Below are 16,074 nucleotides of genomic sequence, written 5' to 3'. Positions count from 1 at the left end.
AGCCTCAAGCAGATCTGAGCCAGTGTTCTGGAGGTAAAAGAACTACATGCCCATTTGTTTCTCAGTTTCAGAGGGGCTGAAATGGAGAAAACAATCACTGAAGAGCAAAGGCAGTCACAATCACTTCTAAATGAATCATTTAAAAGCACCTAGGATTCCTGACGCCCAGTCCTGTCGTGACTACTGGGAAGCATCTACACCCCCTGAAGTCTCTAATTCTTGAGAACTGCAACTCTCTCGAGGCTTGGAAAAAAGGGAAAGAGGAGAAATGTGTATTAGACAGCTCTGTCCTTTAGTGAGTGTGTTGCTTTTAAAAATGAATGAAGACAGGCTTACGGAGCCTATTAGTTGTTCCACATACGCATTCATTGGGATGAGAATTAGTTTCTGGCCAGCACACAGCCACTGGGTGATACAAAGGAAAGACTCCTTTAATCTTCTGTGGCAGTACAGCGGTGTCCAGGCTTGTCAGAAGCGGCAGGAGAGTGATGGCCCTGGTGCTGACAGACTTCTAATTGGGTACTAGAGGGGACCAGCAGAAAGCAGCTATTAAGGCTGTGTTTGTGCCAAATGTGTGGCCAATATAAAGAGAGATCCATAGAGGAATGGAGAGGGAGAATGTGGCAGTACTGCAGTGCTGGATGCTGTCCTAGCCCAGCAGGACTCACGCTTCCCAGCCAGCGCTTTGATGGCACTGAGGCTACCAGCAGCTGTGGAGAGCTGCAGCAGGGAGGTCTGGCTGGAGTCAGCAGCACTCAGAGCTGGACGGCCTGGCTGCTCTGCAGTGGAGGGATCTCTCTGTCCTGGCAGTGGGACTCGTGTCACAGATTGGCTAGGAGATAGGAGGCACAGAGCCTGCAAAGATTAGAAAGCGAATATACACTGTGGCTTTGTGTGCTGGTAGTCCATTTCCCTCACTCTGCACTATGTGCTCCCAGTACTGCGCAATGCCCTGTTGGAGTCTGGCATCCTGTGGTCATCAGCAGTGTCTTCATTGGCCACTGCTTCCCCAGAGACACTGTGAAGCAGTGGCAGAGCTTTTGGAACCCTTTGGATCCCTGGATAACATAGGTGGCTTCCTAATACTATTTTCACTTCCGTATTAACGGAAGATGCCGAGTGATTCCACTCTGAGACCTTGATGAAACTCACCTGAGCTAACATGTCACTTGAGGCTAGCTGATACGCATGTGACATGCATGTATTTACCACACACTTGTGTAACTCTGCCTGGCCAGCTCCAGAACTGAGTGAATGGGAATAGGAAATGGGGAATTGAAACCACAGTTCAATCTGAATATGGTCAGACCCTGTGGCCGTGGAATGAAATGCCTGATCTAAATATAAGAAAAGGCTGAAGAACTCACTGCCCGAAATGCCTGGAAGCAGAACTGGCAGGATGGGATGGGCACCCTATCCCAGCTAGAGCCTCTGATAGAGGATGAAATAAGAAGAGAGACTGAATGATGATAATTTGAGCAGATTATATCAGTAAGGAGACTGGATGTCCCAAATGGGCTAAGAAACTGGAAGGTAAAGCTCTGGGAAACGGTGCAGTCGGGAGGAAAATGTCTGTTGCTCTTCTGGGCTTGTTTCAAAACTGAGAGTGGCCTTAACTGTGCTTCCTGAGTCTCCTAGCCAGTCAGCATGAGGTCCAGGTAGAACTTCTGTTGGTGACAGCAGAGAGGCAAATGTCAGCATCTGATGGAGGTGTCCAGCAGAGGTAGGAACAAACCGTTAGCAAACTTCTCAGCATCCCAACTCTCCTCCCTTGGCACACATATGTCCTCTCCACAGTCTGCAGTGAGGGGAGGCACTGCAAATCCCTGTAAGGGTGCCCTTGGGATGGGAAAGACACTTCAGGGCTGTAGTCAGTGCACAGACCAGTGAGGAGAGCAACAGAGGGCATCCTACATCAGCATTCCCATGGCTGTACCCTGAAGGATTGTGCTAGGATAATTTCAACCCTCGTGGGAAGTCACCAGCTCTAAGGGCCAGGTTGTGTCAGGACTGATGAATATACTGACAAGCAGAGGAGTTTGGTGGGTCCACTGTAAACAAGAGATGCAGTGGCAGCACAGAGAGATACCAGTTGGGCCGCAACCAACTCTGTTTTCTCATTTAAATGATGCAGACTTATCTGCACTGAGAGGAAGCCAGGCAATTGGTGCCCATAGCACTTAGAGGCAGCAAATAATTTGGCCAGTGGTGGAGTGCAGCATGTTTGACTAGCATCTGTGATAGCTGGAAATTTACCCATCCAATTTTCTCCTCTACCCCAGCCACAAAGGGAGATCACTCCAATTATTTTTCAGACAGAATTAAGGCTGATGTTTACCATTATCTCCCTGGTTACCTTCTTCTCATGACTATATTATGCGACATAATTGCAGAGCCTCCTCAGCTCACTGGGGCTGTTATTAAAGGCACTCTGCTTCTTTTTCCCAAGGTCAAGGTTAATAATTAGGTGGCCAGTATGCTTGCAATGGAGCCTTGTCATGTAAAAAAGAGAAGCAACTCAAAGGCTGCATCAGACATTCCCGAGTCCAAGAGGAAACTCCTGCTACAGGTTACAAGGTCTGCTGAAGGTGGCTGGGTGAAGTGGGGTAAATTAGTGAATAAGCAGTGCTCCTGCACACTGGTCCACAGGTAAAGCTTGGTTAGGTTCATGGTATAAAGCGCACTGTATGACTTTTTATAGGATACATGACAATGCATCTGGTGAGATCTGAAGCTGCAGCTTCTGGAATGAGGAGATGAACTCAGTACAATTTTTGTTTGAGCTAGTGTAACAAGAATGCATTGAGCTGTTATTCTTCTGGACTTTTTTCCAAAAATTGATGGTACTTGTACTGTAAGTGTAAGAATATTATGCAGTCCTTAGCCCATGTATTTTGGGAGTATGCATGTGCTATCCATGTTAAGGGAGGTGGTGGAGCTGCTGTCCCTGGAGGTGTTCAAGAAACATGTAGATGTGGCACTGAGGAACGTCGCTCAGTGGTCACAGCGGTGATGGGTTGGGCCAGATTATCCTAATAGTCTTTTCAACCTTAATGATTCCGTGATTCGTTGTGGAGCAGGGAATACCAGACCAGCTCATCAGAACTACCTCCCATTGCATTTGTTTTGGGGAGACTGACCCGTCGCACATTGAATCCCCAGAACTAATTAAAAGCAGAAACGGCATTGCATAGGGGAGCAGCAAGACCGGTGTATTCCTGGAATGATGTTAGTCTTCCTTGTGTAACACCAAGGTACTACATTTACCTGGTGACCCTCAGATAACATGAAATATGCATCAGCTAGACCAGTGGTAATCTTGAAAGGCTACCTTTGTCTAGAAAACAGCTTGGGACGCTGCAAAACACTAAAGAATGTAATTTACAAGTCTGTATGTGTCTCTCTGTGTGTTTACAAATACATACACCCATACAGAAATGCATAATTATATACACATCATAAATACAGATATAAATATATATACGTAGACAGGGAAGCCTGAGCAGAAGTTTCTGGTTGGTCTGTGACTCCCTGTGAAATTTCCTCTGAGGGCATTTCTTTCCCAGTCATTGCTTATTTTTTAAAAGGAAAGCATTCATAGGTCAGACTCAAAGCTTCTGCAGGTTAATATGTGTATTTCTTCTGGCATGTATGGACTTCGGATGAGATATTTAATTCTGAAAGAAAAACTAGTATAGTGCTGCTGGGGTGACTTACATGCATAATAAGCACAGAGGAGAGTACTTAGCACAGAAAAGGTGCAAATTGCTTGGAAGAACTATACTGTAGAGCAGTAGCCTTATGGAAAAAATGACATGGTAATTGGATCTGGCCGGTGTACAAGGCAGCAAGGGCTTGATGGGAGCAAGGGAAATCAGTAGCAGAAAAGAGAGGAAATGGGGAAGGGGAAACCTTTCGCATTTCTTCAGTGAAGCATCCCTTCATCTGACTGCCTGTAACTTACTTGTCATCATATGTGCTGTGACCTGCAGTCAGAGATTTCTTCTCAGCTGCTTTTTCATCTTAATTGCTTGCTGAAGAACGTAAGGCACAACAAAACAACAACTTGTTATTGCTCAAACTTCTTTATGCACCAGGTTTCTTATCTGAAAGTCCGGACCTCACAGTCCCAGGGCAAACCTCACTCTCACTGTGGTTTTTATTGTTCTGGTATGTTTTCTTCCAGTTCAAAGGAGAGGTTAACCTGCCAAAAGAAAAGTGTGTTCTTATCCCAGAGTCTTTAAAGTCCTCTGAATCACACTTTGCTAAGCCTCCAAAGACTTTAAGGTTTGTTCCTGTGGTCATCACTCAAGAAGAACTCTTTATCTTTACTTTCACCACTTCCATCCTCAGGAAACTTAGAAAATATGCTAGGTAGCTGGGAGAGTGGTAGGAGCTTTTGTTAGGAAGAAAACTAGCACTTGTGGAGATAGGATGTATAACAGAAATTATTGTCTAAAAAAGAGATTTCCAGGTCTATGAAAAAGCAAAAAAGCAACAAAACCCCAACATATTTTTGTTTCTTTTAGTGATGTGATGTCTTGCATGCCTATGATATTATATTATGCCTTGTCAATATGGTGCACTATTGATATGACACTGATCCTCCAGAGATGTCAAACATTGTCAGAAGTAGCTGATTTCTACTGAAGCATTCTGTATTCACCAGGGAGACCAGAGACTGGCGAACATGATCACCTCCTAACCTGTTGCACAGTGTCAACATCATGTCAGAAAAACCCGAAACAAAGCAACAGATGTCCTTTTTTTTTTTTTTTTTCCTTAAACCCGAGGACTTGGCACAGCAAAGCCTCAGTTCAGTGAGTAGTGGTGGGAAGCAGGTTTTCCATTTCCCAAACAGGTGAACCAAGCGGGGAATCAGGCAGAGCAATGATTTTTTTCTAACACTGTATGGTGGGGCCATGGCAGACAATAACCCAAAATACAGAAATCTGTATTTCCTTTTCTCTGCCAGACTTTGCATTAATCAATCAACTTCAGCCATGGTCTTGACATCACTATCCTATAGAAGATACTAACAGAAAATACAGGCCACTGGCACTGAGATCTAATTCTCATGTCTATGCGGAAACTTAAATCCTCATAAAGTACATTTTAGGCAAAAAAATGTTACCAGCTATGAAAGATAGCAAAGTTAATCTTCCCTATACACAAGCTTCTCTAAATGACAGAGACATGAAATTATTCAACGTTATCCATAAGCTCTAGAGAGAACAAAGCTAGGATATACTAAAGAAGTGCATGCAGGAGCAGAGATCCTGAGACTCTCTCAAATGAGCAGGGCTCCAAAAGAAAGGTGAAAATACTCAGTCTAGGAGGGGCTGGCTCTTTGGAAATGGGTGCCTTTTGCTATTTCTTGAGATGACACCACTCATAGAAACATTATAGTTTTAGATGGAATGTTCTTATTGAAAAATACAGAGAAAAGTCCAGCCTGATTCTTCTAAGTACTGAATGCTTAACACAGAAGCACTGGTTTTGATCTTAGCTGTGCTCCAATAATTAGTTCATAGTAGGATCTACATTACTAAAATTTAATTGAAACCAACAGTCATCCCTCATGATTTTTAATCCGTCAGCAAACACAAAAAGCTGTACTAGAAAATGCTGGAAAATACAGCCTCACAGAGAAAGGGACAATGGAAAGAAAAGCCCTCACTAAAAATAGTACCAGTCTTTTTGTCCCTGTGCAGGAAATGTAGGCACCATGAATTCTAGCCCAGAATAATGCTTTGTCTTTGTGAACATTATTCAGCAGGAGGCAAAAGTAAATCAATGACCGATTCTACTGAAGGAAGTAAACATTTACAGATGGGAAAATTGAGGCACAAAGATATTAAGGGACTTGCCCGAGATGAAAAAGAGAATCCGCTCTTCACCACTGCTCTCATCTGTTGCTCTGAGACTTGAGATCCTTGGGTGGGCATGCCAAAGTTCACTGTCCAGAGTGAGAGCCTATTAAATACAAACCCAGTAAAGGAAAATTGGAATGTCTCCCCCAAAAGTGTATGCTTTTGATCCCCTAAGGTGCTAGAAGAGATGGCTCTTGCCGTTTTTTTACAGTGAATCCAGTGAAAATAGACAGCCAAGGCCAGCTCAGAAACCTGGAGAAAAGGTTCTTGAGAAATTTCATTCAGGAAAACCCAAGAGCAGTTTAACTTGGTGCTCCCCATCAGGACAGGACACTGGCTCCTGATGTACAGGGCCAAGCATTGCCTGGTGCCTTTGCAGTGCAGTTTATTCAAGATCTGTAACTTTGATCCCGTTTGCTCTTTGCTTAAGCAGATTGAGCTCCACCACTGTCCCACTAAGCATGGTGGAGCAGCAATCAGGAGATTGATTGATTTGCTCCTACTAGCTCTCCCCATACTGTTTTGCCTCTCAGAGGAAAGAGAGAAAACAAGAAATAACTTTGTGATTGTTGTTACAGCTCTTTACACTGGGAGATAGGTGGTGTCTGTGGGAATATGTGATGATGCTAGCACCATCATGAGGATTACATTTAAGGAGTTGGCTTTTCTAAGAAGTTTGTTCTGGGTCTGAAATGTGTCAACATCTCTATTTTTGTCCCTCACCAAAACCAGTGACTGAGCTGACCTCTTTCACATAGACAGAGGTCTTAAGATATTTATTTCCTGTAAATTTTGGAAAAATAGAAGAGAGGGAGCATGCCAAAAGAGCTGTAGCTCTTTTGTAGCACAGCTGTGTCCTCTGAAAGCAGAAAATGCACCTGGCCTTAAGGAATTGCTCAAGTTATCCCATCAGGAGCCGTTCAGAGTATGATTACCCCAGTAGTTAGGGAAATTGTGACTCAGAGTTTATACTTTATTAAACCTTGAGACATGGGGCTAGGAGAAATCTAGCTCAGAAGTGCTTTTTTCTTTTCTTCCTCCTCTCTCACCCCCAACACGTTTGAAGTTCTTATGGCTGTTTTTGATACACCTTTAAAGCCAACTAATATAAGAAACGAAATGTTCATCATTCGATGTTCATCATGGAACCTGGTGAAAGAGCTGTACCATGACGGGAACATTTGGTTGTGAGAGCGGCTGCTATACTGTAACAGCTTAAAGAATAAGAAAGATGTATTCTAATGACCAGTGATGGCTCTAAAGCATTGCGAGAACTCAGTTCAAAGCCCTTGAAATGAATAACAGTCCTTCTGCTGGTGTTACTAATCTTTGGATCGGGCTCATTAATGTATTTCAGATATTATAACCCCGGTGCCAAAAAGATGAAAAAATTAAAATGTACTCATAAAAATAGACATCAAATGTATTTCTGTTCTGGGAATTAATATAGAAGCTAAATGCTTCTGCTAGCACTTTACTGCTGATCTTTTCTTACTGTTTCTGAAGGAATTAGTGGGGCGAGCAGCTCATTTCAGCCAGGGCTCTGCCTCCAGCAGCTACGGGCATCTCATGCCACACAGTCTGGGAAAATGCTATAACCACTGTAATAGTTTTCACTCTGGCCCTGTAAATCAGTTCTTTCTGGGACATGCTGTGCTGATGGAGAGGAGGGGGAGGAAGGATGGGAGTGGAAATAGAGACATTCAGGCAAGAGTTTCCCATCTTTAGCTTCCGTGTGATTCATTATGGATCAATACTGTACTCTCGAGCTTTTATAGCTCATTAACACCAAGCAGCGTCAAGATATAAATTTGTTATAGTGCTTACCGAGAACTCGGGGGCATCTGGAAGCAGACACCAGCGACCAGTGACTCTGGAACACAACGGGATACAAGGGAAGCACAGTTTAGTTGACCGATTTGTACTCTAGGTAGAAAACAGCGCTCGAGTTCTGACCCAGCGCCCGATTTCCAGGTGCCGTAGCGAAACGTGCCTGGTGTGGGCATGTGCGTGTGTAGGGGCTGGAGAGGACGAGGAGAGGGAGCGTGACGGCCGCTGTGATTCCGCGTGGGGCCGGGGTGCCGACAGCTCGGAGCCGGTCGAGGTTTCCCTCAGCCCTTTTGGGTCGCGCACCTCCCCGGGAGCCCCGAGCAGCGGTGCGGTGCTGCTCCGTGACGTCGCGATGTGAAAACGCAGCGTCAGCTCGCAGCCCCGGTTGCGGGGAGCCCGAGCTCTGTCTCTTTAAGAAGCCGAGCGAGTCGTGATGCCGCTGTTTGTGTTGCTAAACCCCCAGGAGTCCAGTTAAGAAACGGGCAGCTGTCTCTTTAAGCGTGATTTCCTTCTATTGTATTTGAATCGTGATCAGGAAAAAGGAAATGAAACCGGAGAGCCGGGGCCGCGCCGCGCAGCACTAATAGCGATGCCGAGCTCCCCGGCCGCAGCACCCGCCCGGCTCCGCGGGGCGAGCTGAGAGCCGCGGCCGGGCAGGCGCCGGAGAGCGGCGGGCAGCGGCGGGCAGGCAGCGGTGGCCGCGGTAGTCGCGGTAGTCGCCTCCCGTCCGCCCTCAGAGCCGCGGCCGGAGGAGCGGCCCCGCCGCCCGGCGCGCAGGAGGAGCGCGGCGAGGATGGGAGGTTAGAGCCCGCGGGCAGCCCCGCCGCGGAGCCCGGCAGCCGCCCCAGCCCGCGTTTGTGTCTCTCTTTGGTGTTGCAGGAGGAAATCCTGTGAATGTCATTGGGGGGCGGAGGGGGAGCGCGGCTGGTGACAAGGCGTCGAGAGCAGACGGCCTCTGCGGGGGCAGCGGGGGCAGATCGCATCACAGGCACGCTACAAAGGAGCCATCCCTGCCAATGTCATCGGCCATCGAGAGGAAGAGCCTCGATCCTTCCGAGTAAGTGGCGTCTTTTCTCCCGGCCTCCCCACCCCTCCGTTCCTCGCGGTGCCACCGACGGCAAGCTGGCCGGCTTCGTACCGGCCCCGCGCGCCCCTCGGCTGCCACGGGGACTTCTCTCCGGCGGGGGCCTCCGGAGCCGGAGCCCGGGTGCCGGACAGCCCCATCGGGAGGCGGCTGCGGGCGCAGCTCCGGGCCGGGTGCTTCCCGCCGCCCGCGGGTTGCGGGACCTGCTGCGGGGCTCTCATCCAAGCTGAAAGGCGATCGTCGCCAGGTTCCCCGGACCTGCCCCGCTCTTTTCGCCGATTATAGCGAAAGGTCGGAGCTGTTATCTGCGGGTGCCCGACTTCCACATTTACACAACGCGAGGCGCTTTGCAACTTTCAAGGGCTTTGCTGGGGGAGGCGTTGCGCAGAGGGCGTGCGGAGGGACCCCACGGTGCAGGTGGTGAGAATTCCCCTCCGCGTTTTTCATGTTCGTGGAAGGGGCCGACCCGCAGATCCCGTCCCGCAGCCGGTTGTGTGCAGCCCTCCCGCACATGCAGGCGCCGTCCTTGCAAGGGGCAATGGCAACTCAGCTTAAAACAGCGCTGCGCGCCTTCGTAGCTGCAGTTACACCCGTCTGGAATCGTGATAAGAGCAAAAGAAAGAAAATCTCCTTTTTCAGATAGTACTTAAAACATAGCTCTTAGTTAAGTTTGGTCGTCCGCGGTTTGTTTCCTGTGATATATTCAAATGCTGTCTCTTGAAGCTGCGATGAGCGCAGGGGAACCATCCCCACTGCGGGTTAAATCAATTCCTGCCGTGTTGCTTTTGATTTTTTGTGTGCTACGTGTTTTTTTTTTAAATCGTCTATGAGAAATCATCATCTGAACTCCTGGGTGTCGATGTCCCGGTTTGCGCTGCAGCGTTTTAGCAGTATTTATTTGCTTTCCTGCTTGGTGTCCTAATGACTTCGCTGGCATGCAAATATGTGGACATCAAAAAGCCGATGCAGAAGAAAGAAATTCTGTTCCTCAGAAATACGTGTGGGGCTGTTACAGAGCTGCCTTGTGATTCCCAGAACCTGTGAGGCCAAGATATTTTGGGGCTGCAATCTCAGGTTTCGCATGATGGCCGATAAGGGACACTAAGGTGCGTTCCCTCCCAGCTGCACGTTCTGTTGGGTGGCACGCAGAGCTCATCTAAGTGGAGCCCACTCTCCAGGAATGGAACTATGGGGCTCAATAGAGAAAGCTTGGAATAAGCAGGGCCTGCTCCTGTCACAGCCCAGGCTGCTTGGAGTTTCAATGGGAACTTACAGAGCCTAGGCAGCACTGCTGGGGCCCAGCAGCTTGGGCACTGGGAAAACAGTGGGCTGAGCATGTCGTCTCATCACATCCCATGGCTCAGCTCGTGAAAGCTACAGGATCAGTTTCATAGTACAGAAGATGTTGACCAGCAGTCATTTCTCCACACTGAACTGAGTCATATTTCCCTAGAAAATTGCTAACCTAGTAAAAAATGTATGGAGTTCCTTGAGGCAGCAGCTATAGGAGTTCTCCTGTTGCCTGCTGGAACCCCAGTGCAGCCCAGTTCTGAACTGAGTGAGGACCACAAACAGTCTGGGGCTCTGCTCTGCCTCCTGTTGAGCACTTTGGTCATGGTCTAGTAAAGCAGATAAACCTAAATGTGCAAACCTCTGATTTCCTTTCCACTAGCAGAGGGCTGAAATGATACAGATGCTAAAGGACTTATCCCAGAGTCTTCTTATAAGCATCCCTGGGGTCTGTGTGAGGGTCTGGGTCACTGCAGAACTGGGCTCACCTGCCTTCCTTTTAGCTTTTGAACGTCGGATGAAATCCGGGCTTCATTCAAAACAGCAGCAAAGCATAAACCATCTGGGCAGCAGCTACATCTGTTGTTGTTATTTATTTAATGCTGCTCAGTGAAATAACATCCCCGGACTTAGTCTCCAAATTTACATTCCCCAGAGGAAAGCTGGCTGCATGTAGTTTCCCTCAGGTACCTTTTCTAGACCCACAGATCTCTGTGAGACAGAATTCCCTTTGCTCCCAAGCAGCGCTACAGTCAAAACTGAAAGCATCGGGTCTAAACAATAGGCTTGTGTATTTCGGGGCGCAGAGGTGCTTTGTGGAGCTCTTCAGTAAGTTAGAAGTAGATCCAGATGTTGTCTGAGTTCATGCAGACATTTATAGGTAAATCTTAAAAATCGGGGGAAAAAAAAGCTTTTTTTTTTTTTTTTTTTTTTAGTGGAAACTAAAGCCTGGCTATGTGTTGTGGGCAAAACAGATTTACTGGAAAACAGAATACAGTCAGAACTCGTAGGACTGTGATTGTTGGTATTTGTCTGCCCGCATGGACCTAACTAGTGTTTTCATAGTGAATCCAGGCACCTTTTGGAATAAGTGTCTGAAAAAGTGTCTGAAAAAGTGCAGTCTTCAATCACATGAAAATCGTGGAATATCTATATTTTTAAGAACTGTGTGGATTGAGCCCAATGATGAGCAATTTGTGTTTGTCCAGCAGAAAAAACGAAGTATCTACACTGGCAGGAATGCTCTATTAAGATTGTAGGTGTATTTACGGTAATGAATACTCCTGGGTGATAAAGAGATCTGTGTGTTTCTGTATTATCCTTTGAAGAGAAATATAAAACAGATTGGCAAATATTTGGTTACTTTTATTAGCTCCTTATACTTTAAGTTATCCCAATCTCCTTAAAGCGCAATAAGAGTGAAGTCCTGCTCGCTCCCTCTCGTGTTAGAAGGGGATAAATTGTTCACTCCATTGGGAGAAAAAATGAGGGTGTGCTCTGTGTTCTCACCCGAAACATCTGCCATTGTGTTTAGTTTTGGTTTTCCTCCTCCTCCTTCTCATGATGGCAGCGTGTTTCCCTTCTCCAACGCCCCTTTTGTTCGCAGGGAGCCGGTGGACGAGGTGCTGCAGATCCCCCCCTCGCTGCTGACATGCGGGGGCTGCCAGCAGAACATCGGGGACCGTTATTTCCTAAAGGCCATCGACCAGTACTGGCACGAGGACTGCCTCAGCTGCGACCTGTGCGGGTGCCGGCTGGGAGAGGTGGGCCGGCGGCTGTACTACAAGCTGGGCAGGAAGCTCTGCCGGAGGGACTATCTCAGGTATGCGGCCTCCCAGCCCGCTTCTCATAGAATCATGGGATCGTGTGAGTTGGAAGGGACCTTAAATGCCATCTGGTTCACCTCCCCTGCAATGAACAGGGACGCCTAAGCTAGATCAGGCACTCACAGCCCCGTCCAGCCTGACCTTGTGTGTCTCTGGGGATGGGGCATCCACCGCCTCTCTGGGCAACTTATTCTATTCACCTCTGCTTCTCTCTACCATTTCAGCTTTGTCTATCAATTTAAGGTACAGCTAGTGAACAAAGGATCATGCATAATTCATTTTGGCTAATCTTAGATGTAGAGTTTAAGAGTAATGGGGTTTGCTCAGTGCTGCTACTCCCCACATAGCTGGATGCTGACTCAGCCGTGTCAGCATAGGGTACTGCCAAGCAGAAATTGGGAAACAGTGAAGAATTTGAAGAAGACCTTCCCACCCATGCTGACTGCAAGCCAGTTCCCCAGAATGGCTTTAAGCAGTTTTGTGCCACTCCAGGCATTGCTTTGGAGCTGAAAGTTATATAAAAGCAGGTGCTGAGATTGGCTACTGATGAAAGATCATTTCGTTCTCTCATTTAAGAACATGGTATCCAAGGTAACTGAATTTAATTCATTTTCCTGATGTGGTAATGTCAATCCTATAAGAGACGCTTGATTCCACCAAGCAGTGAGACTGCTGTACTTGTTTGGTTCTGAAGTGACAGCCTTTTGTACATGGATCGATCCATGTCTTTTTCTGCACCACTGGTAACTTATCAGGAGCACTTCAAGCAGAAAGAAATCATGTGCTGGATGTGTAGTGTGGAGCTGCAGCCAGTACAGGGAAGTTTGGTCCTGTTAAGCTGGACCCAGTGGAGTTTTCAGCAACATCTATCTTCCTATCTGATTTGCCATAATTTTTAAGTAAGAGGATTAAACTGGGAATAATATATTTCACAAAGCATTCTTAATAAAGGATCTCTATGTTCTCAGTTACAGAGAAATGTTTTGATCTTAGCTGTGCTGGCTGTATCCCATTTGTCCCAATGGATCCCTACTGTTGCAGGAAGTTTGTGGAACAGGTTTAAGACGTTGTATATATTTTCAGCTACCTTACTGAAGTCTACTAAAATTAAAGCAGCATCTCAGAGTTGCTCCTAGCAATTGTGTTCCAGAACTTACTGATGGGAATTTCTCTTGGCAGAAATGGGACCACTTGTAAACGCTCAGCAGACATCATGTTCCAATGAACCTGTGTTAGCTACGCTTCCCAGACACTTTTTGTTTTAAAAGGGAAGCAAGACAAAATGTGTCAGCGAAGTAATGTATTTTCTTGCCATGAGATGAAATGTTTTTGTTTATTTAATTATGTAACATGGTATCTTCCATTATTAATGAGACGTCTTGCAACGTTTGTGTAACCTTATCACTTTAGCTGGGCAGAAATAGACACTGACATCTCCTGGTAGACTAAAGAAATTTATCTTCTGCCCTTAATGAGCTCTCTGTAATAGGTGTTCCATTTCCAGTTCAGGATACATGAAGCAGGCACTGAAGTGAAGTGTAAAGGTGGACAAAATCTTTTTGAAATTAGTGTGGAAACATAGAATTCAAAGTCAATGAGTGTATTCTATACACAAGTAATAGGACTTCTCCCTCCTTTTAGGACTATACATGATAATCTTAGTGATCTTCTCCCACCTAAATGATTCTATGATTCTGTATACGTGCATACTCTCTATATGTCTTTTATTTATTAATAATATGTTTTTAAAACTGTAACCAGCAGACTGTGTGAAATGCTGCTGTTCATTTTGTCATCACACATGACTGAATATGTTGCTCTGCTTCAGCTGAGAATGCTGGCAAATGCTGTGAGGGGGGCATCATACATGGTGCATTTGCTAGGGGCTCCTTTTAATAGAAGATAGCATGCTGATTTCAGCAGGGAATCTCAATCTGCTTTCAAAAGAGCAGTCAAGAACATAGAATTTTCTGGGACAGCAGAGCACCTGGAAGGTCTTAGCATGTATCCTGAAATGCAGCAGGAGTGATTTCACGAATACAGAAGTATTTGAGTTTGAAAGAATCTCAAATATGGAAGCAATGAGTGCATGCAGTAGAATATTAAATCATAGATATGTCATAATGTGGCAACTTTTTCCTGTGAACCACAATAGCAACAGCTGAAGATAGGCAAGATTTATCAACTGAAAGGTAATTTCTGTTGATGGTATAAAAGGAAGTATTAGCATCACACAACTTTATCTACGATCAGGTGAACCTTTACTCTGCTTGAATCTGCTCAATGTTTCAGGATAGCGTCATTGATCACAGAAGTCATTTATCTTAGAAATAAGTGAAGACCTTGGACTTTCTTCCTCAGTTTTTGGTATTTCAGAGGTTTGAGTTCTGCTCAGCAGCTTTCCGTGTGACCTCTATGTATCTTGGCAATAGTCTGACTAATGAGGCAATGCACTGATGTTGTGTTCCTGTTTTGACTACTTTTTTTCCCCACCTCTCCGGGAAAGGAACTCTAATTACTTCTCTGCTGTTGTTGTTTTAGGCTCTTTGGCCAAGATGGCCTCTGTGCCTCCTGTGACAAACGGATCCGGGCTTATGAGATGACCATGCGGGTGAAGGACAAAGTGTATCACCTTGAATGCTTCAAATGTGCAGCCTGCCAGAAACACTTCTGTGTTGGGGACAGATACCTCCTCATCAACTCGGACATAGTATGTGAACAGGACATCTACGAGTGGACTAAGATAAATGGAATGATATAGCAAAGAGATGGCTCATGATCTATAAAAGACATCTCACGGGTGATGCAGACACGTAGCTACAGTGAGGAGATAACCACCTGAGCTATGTGCTTTGTCTATAATGGGGGGAAATACCACAGAGTAGGCCCTTTTCAGGCAGTGCTGCGTAGAATCCAAACTACATATAAATGAAGAAGGGAGACTGAAGCAATAGTAGATAGACTGGCCTGCTAACAAAGGCGTATCCACAATAACTGACATCAGCCAGATAGGCAAGAGCTGAGGAGCAAACACAATGTGATAATGAATGCTCATAAATGGAAAAACAGTAGTGACTTATGTAAAGAGATGTTATGACTTTGTCACCTGCAGACTAGGATTGTGCAGTTGATTTTTCTTTTCAACTCTTTTTAGTTACTCAATTTAGACAACTGCTCCTAAAGTAGACATGGAGAAGAATACTGGAAAAAAAGGGCCAGTCCCTTATGTGGTCATTTGATAAGGCAGTATGTTTTGGATTAGGAGAGAAAGGGGGAAGAGGGCGGGGGTTATTTTTGCATGGATTTTTGTTGGTTGGTTTGGGTTGGTTTTTTTTTTGGTGAGAATGAAGAGTGCATCCTCTAGTCCCAAACTGTTCTTCAAAAAAGTCCTGCTGAATAGTTGTTTTCAGGCACTGCTGTTTCAAGATGAGATGTTCCATAGATCATTTCTATACAAATATAAATCTAAAGAGTTGTTCAGCTATTTTATTAACTTAGATTATATCGATAAAATATTTGTTGTGTGTAGTAAGACTCTGCAGCTTTAATAAAAATGACAGAAGATTTGAGTGTTACTATTTCTTTCTTGGAAATCAGATGGAATATTTTGTTTGGATCATTTATTTTCTGTAGCGGGATTTCTGCACTTGGACTACAGCTGATTCTTGCTGAATTCACTTAAGGTTGTGTTTCAAAGCAGCAGCAGGAAAACACCAGTGAGCCTCGAGAAGTTTTATGGAGTTCTTCATACTAAGGACCAATGGGGTAGTATTGTGTGACGTGGGTGCCTGTAAGGATGTTTTGGGGCTGGCTGATTCTGTGAAATACATTTGGGTGTTAGTGTGCAACATAAGAATAAGCTGCCTGATCTCAGAGGAGGTCATGTAGGATTAGGTCCTGATTTTGCTCTAGATCATTGAAACCAGTCTAATATAATTTGAGCCAATCAAAATTTACTAATGTTTAGAAAGATTTCTGTTCAAAGCCCTAACAGCAGCTCTGAGCTTTGCCCTCAGGCCCCAGTGCTTAACAGCAACTCAGACCCGTTCCCCGTGAGTTTGCCTGGTCTCTTTCTGGCTTTTGAAGTTTTGGCCTCCTTCAAAAGCAACCAATTTCTCAATTTAATTCTGTGCTTTGTATTTTTCAAAAGCTGTTATTTGATGACTTAGTT

General features: G+C 45.6%; 1 protein-coding gene across 1 annotated transcript; it reads left to right on the top strand.

The window, feature by feature from the left end:
* The first annotated feature begins 8,121 nt into the window (after positions 1 to 8,121).
* LMO2 (LIM domain only 2) lies at positions 8,122 to 15,467 on the top strand. The gene is made up of 4 exons (XM_042814662.1): positions 8,122 to 8,173; positions 8,583 to 8,760; positions 11,684 to 11,899; positions 14,445 to 15,467. Exons 1-4 carry the CDS (start codon positions 8,137 to 8,139, stop codon positions 14,662 to 14,664), a joined length of 651 nt encoding a protein of 216 aa, XP_042670596.1. The 5' UTR covers positions 8,122 to 8,136; the 3' UTR covers positions 14,665 to 15,467.
* The last annotated feature ends 607 nt before the right edge of the window (positions 15,468 to 16,074 follow it).

This window comes from Centrocercus urophasianus, unplaced genomic scaffold (genome assembly GCF_019232065.1).
Source record: "Centrocercus urophasianus isolate 14NV4802_14NV808 unplaced genomic scaffold, USGS_Curo_1.0 seq_14, whole genome shotgun sequence".
Lineage (NCBI taxonomy): Eukaryota > Metazoa > Chordata > Aves > Galliformes > Phasianidae > Centrocercus > Centrocercus urophasianus.
Note: the sequence above shows the minus strand (reverse complement) of the source record. Positions and strands in the feature narration are given on the sequence as shown.